The 12087-nt window shown below is 37.9% G+C and overlaps 1 protein-coding gene across 2 annotated transcripts in view; it reads left to right on the plus strand.

The window, feature by feature from the left end:
* cmss1 (cms1 ribosomal small subunit homolog) overlaps positions 1-12087 on the plus strand; it is a 43961-nt gene that overhangs the window by 26115 nt on the left and 5759 nt on the right. The window contains exon 2 of one of the 2 annotated variants that reach the window (XM_007555531.2): positions 10913-11043. In XM_007555531.2, the coding sequence (XP_007555593.1) occupies positions 10913-11043 (131 nt within the window). The remainder of the gene's footprint in view (positions 1-10912; positions 11044-12087) is intronic. The other variant, XM_007555532.2, reaches the window with a different exon arrangement.

The raw sequence follows: 12087 nt of genomic DNA on the forward strand, positions 1-12087 counted from the left end.
AATCCACTTCATTGAAATGAACTGTTTTGCTGCTGTTACCAAATTGGAAGATAAGATACTGGAAAATAAGGAACTATTGACAGGGTCATTTGACAACAAGAAGGTTGTGTCCCCAGTGACCAGTGAGGTTGAACAAAGCCATGCATTAAGTGGTTATTGTGTGGCTTCTATGAGTTATGGACTAACTAGTGGTCAGACAGCCTCTTGTCATAACAGTTAGTGTTACTGAAATGAATAGGCCTGTCTGTGCCTGGCATTCATTTGAGCGAGGCTCATTTACTCTCTGCACATTTGCAGCAACAACTATTAGTCTGAAAGAACTGAAATATGGGATTCTAGATTTGCTGGGTGTGTGCGTGTGTGCGAGACGTGTGTGTAATTGAAGCAAATTTCATCAGATAAACAAATGTCTAGCAGCCAACTTTCTGAGTTCATCCAAGAAGGCATCCAGATTCATATTAGCAAAGGATGAGGTCATTTCTTTTTCTCTTCAGCTTTACTGCATTTGTTTAAGCTCCTGGCCAAGAGTGCCTGCTGTTTCTTAGCTGTTCATCAAGGTTTTATAACATGTTTTATTTTGTGGTCTGTTGCATGTTTTAGCTGCATGTTAAACTTTCAGAATGAAACAAAAATATGGTTCATACTTTTGAGTTCTCGTCAAATATATAACCTTTACTTGTGTTTACCTAGCCCACGGAGCAACCCTGGGTTTCTTTAATCAAGGTGAGAACGGACATGTCATGTAGAAACTCTGCAAACCAAAAGCAAGATTTGTGCCACGAGCTCCTTTGTCAGATATACTCAAAGGAGGGTGTCTGTAAAAGTGAAGCATTTGCAGCCTTGAGAATATAGGAACATAAAGGCCATTCAAAAGCTTGGATAAGATTTTGAAGGTGTGGACTGCAGCTGGAGTCAGAGCTTCAAGAGCCACCACAGTTACAAAAAATGTCATTAGTACCTCAAAGAGAAGGACTGACCTGTTGGTCATCTCTTAGATGGAAGTAAGTTTTGTCTAATTTTAGGATTCAAGATCCCAGGAGGAAGGGTGGGGGTCACAGAATCCTCATTGTTTTAGGTCCAGTGTGAAGTTTCCAGTCAGTGATGACTAGGGGTGCCATGTCATTTGCTGCTGCTGTCTCAGTGGGGATTAGCAAGCTGAAAGTCAGCGCAGCTGTCGACCAGGAAATTTGAGCACTTCATGCTTTCCTTTGTCGACAAGCTTTATGGAGATGCTAATTTTATTTTTCAGTAGGACTTGGCTTCTACCCACTTATCGTTGTAGATTGGTCAGCAAACCAACTGGACCTAAAGCACATATAGAATCCATGAAGTATTGTAAAGAGGAAGGGGAGATGCATCAGACTTAACAATGAGATTGAGCTGAAAGCCACTATCACTATCAAAGTAAGCTGCTTCCACTTGCTTCTTAAAGATTTAACCTGAACCTAAGACTGATCACCTCCATATCACACTGCTGTTATTGTCCAGTTTTCAAAAAAGTTTAATTTAGGCGTTTCATTGGTTACAAGCTAAATTAATATTAATGATAGAAATGGTCAGAGACCAAGGTTCTTCACAGGTAAAGGTAATCTTGCCCTCCTAGCTTAGAGGAAAGTTCCTACCTTTAGTGAAGGAGATCAAGAATCTCAGGGTTTTGTTCACAAGTGAGAATGGAGTGGAAGATTGATAGACGGATTAGTGCTGCTGCTGCAGTAATGGGGACGATGCAAGGGGTTGTTGTGGTGAGAGATGGAGCAGAGCCAAAATTTAAGGTTCTCAATTTACGGGTCAGTCTACGTTCCTACCCTCATCTACGGTCATGAAGTTTGGGTCATGAACAAGATCCCAGATACAAACGACCGAATTGAGCTTCTTCTCTCAGGTGGCTGAAAGTTCCCTTATACATAAGGCAAGGAGCTCAGTCAACCAGGAGTAGAGCCACTACTCTTTCACATTGAAAGGAATCAGCTGAGCTGACTCGGGCATCTTTTCTGGATGCCGCCTAGAAGCCTGTTTTGGGGGTTGTTTCTGGCATGTCCCTAAGGGAAAGTGCCCAGTACCTGCCCAGTAATATGCCTCTCAGCAGACCTGGGAATGCCTCTGACTTCACCTGTGGACCTGGAGATAGTGACTGGGAAGAGGGAAGTCTCTGCTGAGACTGCGACCCGGTTGTGAATAAGCGGATGGTGGCAAGTTCATAAAGAAATGAAGTTAACAGAAACAAATACTTGAAATGCATCCTGAATTTTCACTTACTAAAACAACTTTACCTTAATGTTTTAATGTATTATGATGCATCTGTAGGTCTTTTTTGTTTTGCTTTTTACATAGACAGGATCTGACAGACATTTTTAGGTAAGTTCTTCACCTTTGGGGACTTTGTACATCAATGGGGAGACAGTTTGGTTTGTTAAAGGAGCTTACATCAATGTTGGTCTGGTTGATAATGGAGATTGACAGAGTAGTTGCACAATTTTCATGGCTTTTTAAGAATTTAAATTGATTTATATGTGTTCATTTTGCTACCATCAGTTCTACAGGAATCCCTGATAATCATAGGTCCATTTAGAATAGAATACCCTGCAAATTGATTGAAATACAGGCATTTGTGTCGCATAACCTTCACTGTATGAGTGACGTGAACATTAAATGACTCCATTATGTTTTAACAAAGTGAAAAAATATTCCATATTGATTCCATGTATTTAGACAAATGTAAGAAGAACCAACTTCTTGTTAGTTTGTTTTAAATGAACGCTGTCAAACATTTGTAACTTTATCCCTAAATAGTTTAAACTCAACATTAGTGAATTTCCGTCTTTAGGAGTGCTATGCTGGTTTTGCTTTAGCTACACTAAAACAAGAGTACGAAAATAAACACTTCTATAGTATGAGGTAATGTAATACCGTCTGGTAAGTTTATGTTTGACACTTGCATAGTCCTCTTTTGTAATAGCCCTGTTGGGATGCTTGTTTTGTGTGGCCTAAGCATTGTTGGTGGTCTTTCCTTTATTGCATTAACAAGTCTATAAATCAAATTGTAGCCATAATTGTGGAAAGAAACACTGCAAACATTTGGTTGAGAGTATTGTCATGAAACGTGGTCCACATGGTTTTGCAATGATGTAAGTTGTTGTTCTGAAGGAGGCTTTTTTTTTTTGTCGACTAGGACCCCATTAAAAGCACGCTTAAAATGAATAGCACTTTTTGTGCGACTATATTTAAACTCCCATGTTTATTCTAAGATTTACTGGTAGAATACGCATGCATTACATCATCGTAGGGTTACATTCATGGATATAACCAAGCTTTATATGGAGGCTTGTGACGAGTAGAAACCTTTTCGTAGTTTCGTATTTTCTCCAAAACACTTTCATTCATAATTTCTTTTAGAATAATAATACATGTTGGATGGCAAAAGACCACACTGATGGCCTGTTTTCAGTGTTAATGAAATGTGCACAAGAAATGTGTGCATAAAGAACAATCTTACAAATTATACCATAAAGTCATTCGTGTTCCAGTTCATGTTTTGCTTAAACCTAAGAAATGTACATTTTTAATCACACCAGAAATGTAAGCCCACCTTACATTGGCTACCCTGTGTTGTCATGTAGTTCTTGTAAAAGCTTAAAAGCTTTGGGTTATTTACACAGCCTTGTATCTCTGATTAGCACCTGCTGTGCAACCTCCTCTAGAGCTCCTATCACACTGTGCCAGCCAGCATTGGCTTTGCTCTAACACGTGGAAGCTGGTGTTCCAATCTAACGTTGGGGATTAAACTGCACAGATCAATCTTTTGCAAAGAGAAGGCAATGGATTTTTTTTTTTTACATACAGGGAGGAATTAAATAATTTTATAAATCAGATGCACACTTCAACTTTTATTGCGATGGAAATCAGTATATCAAACATTGGTGTCTGACCATCATACACTAAAATAACTGGCATTAACTGTACAAATATATGTAGGATCAATACTAGCTATGCACCAAAAGGAATATTTGAGCTGATATCAATTGCTTTTACTATCCTTTGCAGAAACACCATCAAGTGTTTTTTATTGACTCGTAATTGATTTCTTCACTGAGGAGGAATTGTAGCTCATACTTTGCAGAATTGTTTCACACGTGGGAGGTATTCAAACTTTGAATGGCTATGGTTAAGAAAATGCCACAGCATCTCAGTTGGATTTAAGTGCAGAGTTTGACTAGGCCACTCCAAATCCTTTGTCTCATTTTTTTATGTGAAGTAATGGCATCAAAATCTTGAGTAGAAATTATGTTTCCATTAATTTTGATAATTTGTCTTAAAACTGCAAATCACTGGACCACCATATTGAATGCAGATATAGTGTTTTTCTGAACTGCTTTAACTTTTACTTCAAATGTGACAGGACACTCGTTTCCTAAAAGGCCTCAATAGCCCATGGAATATTTTCCCAGAAGCCTTGGATCATCAAGAAATTTTTTAGCAAATCTGAGACAAACGTTTGGTCATTAAATTTGCTTTCTGATTCTTGAACACTTTGGCTAAACTACAAATGATTTCAGAGCCGAGGCCTAAATTATGACTGCACTTGTCTGAGAGCAGAACAGTTGAAAGATTGTGCCTACACTTATTGTCACATGTTTGTGTTGCAGAAACAGTATAGGTACCAGTACTTGCCCCTGTTGTTCTGTGTAAACAAAACAATTAGCTTCTCCAGTGTCATTACTGTTTCAGTTTATATGTGAGCTCAGCAGCTTTAAAAACAGAATCTGAGACTATTTGTCGGAAACGGACACAATCAGTTGCTTCCTGAAATGACTTGATTGATCCTTTTTATGCCCTGTCGGCACCATTGACCATCCATTAAATCTAACCAGCCCTATTGATGGCCTATAAAAGATTACTGGGTTCCCCATTTTGCTGTATGTGATTTCTCTCTACAGCCATAGACTTTAATTGATCTATGGGTATTTGAGCTGTAACCTCTTTGGACTGAGTGAGACTTCAGTCATATAAATGTCTTTCTGACTCTACCATTTGGAACCTCTGTGATAAAGAAGACACTGAAAGTTAAGGGACTTGTATTACCTTTTAATAGATTACTATCATTCTTGTGAGAACACATTTAGATTAGTGGTTGACCGATAGTTTTTCTTTTGCCAATTCATTATAAAGTGAAAGCTGCCTAATTTTGCTTAGCTGGGTTTTTTTAGTTGTTGTCAAAATTTTCCGCTTACTTTCACATGAAATCTGCAGTTGTGGACTGAAATTAGCTAGTTGGAAAAACAGCATCTTAACTCTATTCATGGTGACATTTCAGGTGGCTCATTATTGTTTTCACAACAAAAAAGGCAAGTAGTTACCAGACATCCCTTTTTTTAATTAAATGTGTTTGTCTGTATTTTTGTATTCAACAATAATTTTAGGATACTTAGGGTTTGGTTTGATTGGGCGAGTAATTTTGAAAGGTTTCACACTTTCATTTGGTTTGGTTCACTTTTACACTGTCAACAGCGGCTGTTTTGGGGTGCGATGACAAAAAGGTCCCCCATATTTTCTTCTTTCCTCTCAGATAACAATGTGAGCTTGTTGGGAAATTCTCTGAGATAATTTGCAACTTAAACATTGACGTTGTTAATGTTTCTTTATGGCCTGAACATTCGATGAAAATGACTTATAGATGTCTATCATTCCTAATCGTTTATATAATATGCTAATCAGCTTTTGATTTGTCTTGGATGCTAGACAAATTGAATTAAAAGAAATTAGTTGCAGGAGCAGTGTGTTGAATTTAGCTACATGTAAAAGCACATTTGATGGTCTGAAGCACATGAATTCACTTTAACCTTTAATTTATATCTGAACTGCACGTCTTCGTTACCCCCATAAAATAAATGTGTAAGCTGCCGCTCATTAGTAAATCTATTTCTCTTGCAAGTGTGTCTGTGGTTAAATGAAACGTGTTTAAAGAGTCAACCTAATCGCCTTGCCTGAACCTTATTCTCATTTAAACATCGGTCTAACTTCTCTGCCCACAGGCTGACTGCAAAGTGCTTCGCAGCTCAGTGAACACAGAATATCAAAGTCGCATGGTTTATATTGCCTATTCAAGCAGCTGGCTCGTACCTGTGGAAGGGGCAAAATTCACTAGAAAAATGTCAAACATCTGCTTGACTTGATTACATAAACTTAGGATTGGCTTATATTAATAACTTTAACTTAAGATAATCTGACATTTTCATGTCATTAGATGTCCATCCATCCATCCATTTTCTGTACACTCTTGTCCCTAGTGGGGTCGGGATCGGTGCTGGTGCCTATCTCCAGCGAGCGTTTCGGGTGAGATCATTGGATGTCATCTCCACTATTTTAACTTCTTTCATAATAAAGATTTATATTATTGTAAGATGAATTGGTTGAAATGACCATCAATGATTCAAACGGGAATTTAAAAAAAGCCTTACCTATTGTTTTACTCCTTTTTCGTGTCTGTCAAGCAGGAAGTGGAAACTATCGTGGTACGAAGCTCTTTTCACCTCAGTGGTCGCGTTCTGCTTCCAGTTATCCTCGCTTCTTTGATCTTTGATAGTTTCTCCAAAATCTGTTCACAGTGGGAGTGAGCGAGTGGGAGGAATCATTTGCTTGGCCCACCAATAAAGGGTGTGGTCTTTCAGCAGAAGGGGAGCATGATGAGTGGATTATTGTATCAGGCAAACGTCTCTATAAAGAAACAATATACCATTATGTGAAAAATTAAGATGCCCCAATACAAATTTTGTTTTATATTCATTACACTTAAGAAAATGTACGTTTTACTCATTAAACAAAAGATAAAAATGTGTTTCCTAAAAGGAAAAAGTTAGGACACCTAGTAACCAGCTTTATCCTTTTTGTTTAAATAAAGGTCACTTTTGTTAAAACAGAAGTTATGAAAAACTTGTTAGCACAACTTAAAAGTACCTAACTTCAGTGGGATGCTTCTTGAAGTCATCTACCAGTCTTTGAGGAGGTTTACTCCATTTTTCACTGTGAAATGTTTGAGGGGCTTTTCATATTCAGTTCATTTTTGGTCACAGCATCTCCGTGAGATGGAGACCTGGATTTTGGCTGGTTTTCGGTGAATCTGGTGGATCTCCTGGTGGAGTCGAGGACAACTCATATGCCTTAAGAACATTATTTCAGATCTTCTTGACTTTATGTTGATTTTCTGTGGGAAAATAATAGTCTGGTTATGTTTTTCTAAAAGCAAAGTTTTTCCTCTTTGCAGAACAATCAGCAGCTGCCATAGGTCTTTAATGACATTATTCTTTTAGCAGCTTGCAATTTGCTTTCAATGTAAAGATACGTGAATAGTCAGACCTGGACATGATGGCAACTTTTAATATATTCCACTTTTAGACTATTTTAAATAGGTTTTGAGACCTCTTTAAATGCTTTACCATACTTATAAACTGCTCTCGTGTTTCTGAAGGCCTCAGGTGGCCCTTTTTATCTCACCATGGTGTTCCTTTTCACTTCAACAGTTAGGAGGACATCAGATTAAATGTCTGAGACTTAGACACAGAAAACCTTCAGAAAAGACTTAGACACAGAAAACCTTCAGAAATACTGAGTAACAACTTTCTCATCATGTAGTCACAATGTGATTCAGCTTTGGGTGATTTTTGCCAGTAAGTGAGAATGAATGTGGCGATGTTTGGAATTATTTATACGTAAATATCCAAATGTCCAGTTACATTAAGGTTTATTGGGATGCACCAATTTTTATTACACAAAAAGGAAAAACTAATTCCTATATCTACAATTGAATTCTGTATTGGTAGTTCTGTTACTGAAATTGTACAAAGGGGTGAAAGAAAAAAAAAAACTTGAGAGGAAGGAAGAAATAAAAACCACAGTTGCAAAATAGATTAGGAAACGGTGGATCAAAAGAACAAGCTGGAAAATTTGCATCTGATGTTGGTTTGTAGAGTGCCTTTTTTCTCAGGATGTTCTTTAACTGAAGCAGTGGTCTGCTGTTGCAGATCAGCGATATGCTCAATTTGCTGAGCCACATTGCACACATCCTGATCTAGCTGCATGCATAATCTTTCCTATGCATTTAGACTTAAAAGAGCCTGACATCAAAAGCATATGTGACATATAGGACTTCAAAGATAGGTGATAAATATATCCTCTTCTCAGGTAGTCCAAATGCAACCCACTCACCAGCAGTGAGGGCACTAACCCAGAGACAGTCAGGCTATTGTATGAATCAGAACAAATGTTGCATAAACCACATTCGACTTTATTTTCCTTTTTGAATTCACAGGAACCTTGTATTCCACTTCCTTAAAGTCTGATTATGATACCGCAACCCTGCATGCCCAAGCCCCTTACCTGAAGGTTTTTCCACACAGGTTATGGCACATGTGGGGGCTTCCCATAGATATTCATGCTTGGAAAAGGGTTTTTAAGAGTGTCAGCTACAGTTGAATCACTCTTCCTAACCCTCCTGGAAAAGTTAACTGTAGACTGTTGGAAAGGAGTCCCGAACGCAAATATTGAACTTCACATTCAGAAGTAACAGTATGGTGATTGTCTTAGTCATCAAACAGGGGGTCAGATCTTTACCCTCCCTGAAGTACTGATTTGGGCCATAAGAGTTTGGTTGTTCAGTTCACGTCTGTTCTGGATCTGGAGAAAGCTTATGGCCGATCCTCAAGGTATTTTGATAGTCTTTAAGGTCCATCTTGTCCTATTATGAGCAAAGCAAGAGCTTTGTCCTCATTTTTGGCCCAAGTTGAGCTTGTCCTCAATACAGGTTGGTGTCCATCAGACCTTTCACTAATCCTGTTTATGATGTTCATGAACAGAATTTGAAAGTTTAGGCTATGTTCACCCATTAGCTCTTGATCGTGAAATCCAAATTTTCTGCTGAAATTGGATTTCTTTTGCATGGTCGTCAAAACCTCAATGAAACTTTTGTGTGAACGGTTTAATTCCCCAAAGTTAACTGCATGAGCAGAAGTAGAACGTTGATGTCATACTGTCTACAAAAGTAATAATGGATGGAGTCGTTTATGGATTGATTTTTAAAGTTTATTCAGCAATGGGAACTGACGAGGTTGTCACAAGATCATAGCAACACAAAGGAAGCTAATTAAAAGAAAACATAACTAATAGAAAGGGCCTTTAGTGGAGCTTTGAGTGCAACTTCTGTAGAGAAGTCTGTTTGGATGTGTAGTCAGAGCCAAGAATGGTGGGATTATGATGCAAAGCTCTTCACTGACATGGGCTTCTTTCGTAATTTCATAATATAATTTTCAACCATAATTTGCGTCTTGATTTACCTTATCTGTCTTCTTCTGGTGCAGAATTATGAATCATGGCTGTTCACGCTGTAGACACTCTGACAACAATCGGATGCATATCCGATTTAGTACCATGGGGTGAAAATAAAATATCTAAATTGGGGCATTCAGACTGTGGTGAAAAAGTCGGATAGGTCGTATTTATTCAACAACAAACAAAGAAGCGGATTTGGTTCGTATTTGCCTGCTGTCTGAACGTAGCCGTTGTCGGGTCTCCTCTTCGCTTTTTGCAGAAGATGTGGTTCTGTTGGTTTCCGTAAGCCATCAGTTCACAGCCAAGTGTTAGTCAGGATGAGAGTCACTTCCTCTTAGTCACTGGTCTGGTCTGTCTGCATTCAAGCTGTGACCTATTGTCATAACACCTGGATGATGATGGAAACAGTGAGACCCCAGATGGAAGTTGCTGGTATTTGCTTCCTGTAAAGAGCCACTGCTTTCTGCATCAGAACAAGTCAACTGAGGTGGTTCAGGCATCCGATAATGATCTCTTCTTGAAGCCTCTCTTGCAAGATTTTTGTGGGCACAAGTCACTGAAAGGAGACCTTAGGAAACACTGAAGAGACTACAAATCCCTTGTGGCCTGGGATGGCCTGGGAATACCTTTTAATCCCCCAGGAAGAGGGAACAAGGGGATATCTGCGATTCCCTCAGCAAATTGCTAAAAGGAAGAAAAAAACATGACTGGATGAATGTACAGTGGGAAATTTTATACTGATAATGGTCAGCAATTATAGAAAAGTACATCTGTACATTGTTCCAGTGATTGTTTTCCAAAAGTGACTATTAAACTAATTTGGTTTGCCTGAAAAGGGCAAAAGGTTCAAAATAAAATTCTGCTGTCAAGCATCATTTGGATCATGTTTTTTTTTTTAAAAAGTCCTAAATTTTAAATTGTGATAATTATATTGAAACTTCATGATGTTTTCTGACTTTTACTTAGACTGTGGGGGGAAACATAAGTAAAGGAACAACAAAGGTTTTTTTTTTTTCCTTGATTGGAAAAACTACCAGTAAAACAAGCTGCCACCCAGAAAGGTCTCTTTAGTACAACCAGGAAAAAACTGAAGTTGATTTTTAAGGTTTTGTTTTTGAACACTGTTGACCAATTGTGCACTTATCCTTAAAGGTGTAAGCATGACCTCATAGCGTTAGACTAGAAGAATGCAGTGAGAACGGGTAGCAACAGGGAGGCTAAATATAACCAGATGCTTGGTTTGAGATTTGCTACACAGTTTTATATATAGACCTCAGGTAATATTTGATTATTTCTGACTTTATAGAGCACGGGAGAACATTAATAAATAGCTAGAGCTCTCTGTGATCTGTTGTGTGGATGTTAGATAATTGTTTCAGGGCTCATGTTGCATTCTTTCAGTGTTTGTTTAACCCCTGAACAGAGAATAAACAAATTCATTAATTCATCCACCACATAATTTACTCATATTCCATCAACAGTTTTTCTCCCTCTGCTGACCCAGATATGAGTGCACACCATTTCTTGTGTGGGTTTTAATGAAAAACTTCTTCCAGTTTTTATTATACTCTTTTCTTTTTCTTTTTTTTTACAGATGCAGCTGAGGCAGAGGAAGAAACAGAGCAGGAGAAAGAGCCAGCAGAAAAGGCAAAGACAAAACCCGAGAAGAGGAAAATGGTGACAGAGAAAAGCCCTAAAGCCAAGAAGAAGAAAAATAATGATCAGGTTGTACCCTTTGTGTGTCAATACCACCCATTCTGTTTTCTCACTATAAGAGCAAATGTGTAAAAATAAATGTACAAATTAAAAGGAAAAAAAAACAACAATTATTTGTGTGCAGGCAAAATATCAACCAGGATATTTAATGACCTTTTTAAGATAACCAGCGTAAGGCTTTTTTTTCTTTTTCTTTTTTTCCCTCTTTTACGAGGATGGTTCACGAATAAATAAATTGCAGGCATGTTCACTGCAGGCAGCTATGTCAGCATGACTGCTTTTGATTAAGTTTTTAATTGACACATTTTCTTATGAAAAATAAGTACTACATAGTGCAACCTGAATCAGATCTGCTCCAGTAAACACTGATGGTGCAGACCAGAAATCTTTAATGTTCATGTGAGTTTTATAATTTTGTGCTAATAAAATGTTCTGTGTTTTAGAACAAAACATCAACATGCTCAGACATTAAATTAGTTGGACGTGGTGGAAGAGGGGAGGTTCTCGGTGATGATTTGTTTTGTATTTGTTTCAACTCAAAAATAATTGGGTCGCATAACAGCAGAGGAAAAAATGCAATGTCTGATTTTCAGACCTTTGGCGGTAAATAAGGTCAGTTTCACATGTAAGACTGCCCAAAATTAAGAAAATCTGGGCCAATTCATTGGTGCCATCCTAATAATTATCAAAAAATTTCACTATGGAAATGCACAACTGGAAGAGAAATGCCTTAAAACAACTACAGCTATAATTGTAGTAAAAGGTGTAGTAAAAATATCTGTAGTCTAATGAAGGTGTAGTCTAATGAAGGCTTAATCCAAATGCACACCACGCTTTACAGATTTGTTCAAATTTAGCAATAGATATATCATTTTCTTGGCTCTTTGCAGCTAATAATGTTTGTGTTGCTTTAATCTTTAATCTGTGTTGCTCTGTAAAATCCCCCCTAAAAACATTGCAGTTTACTGCCAACTTGACAAAATACAGAAAAGTTAAATGAGTGTGTATGTGTGTGTGTGTGTATGTGTGTGTGTGTGCGTGCGTGCGTGCGTG

This window comes from Poecilia formosa, unplaced genomic scaffold, assembly GCF_000485575.1.
Source record: "Poecilia formosa unplaced genomic scaffold, Poecilia_formosa-5.1.2 Scaffold70, whole genome shotgun sequence".
Lineage (NCBI taxonomy): Eukaryota > Metazoa > Chordata > Actinopteri > Cyprinodontiformes > Poeciliidae > Poecilia > Poecilia formosa.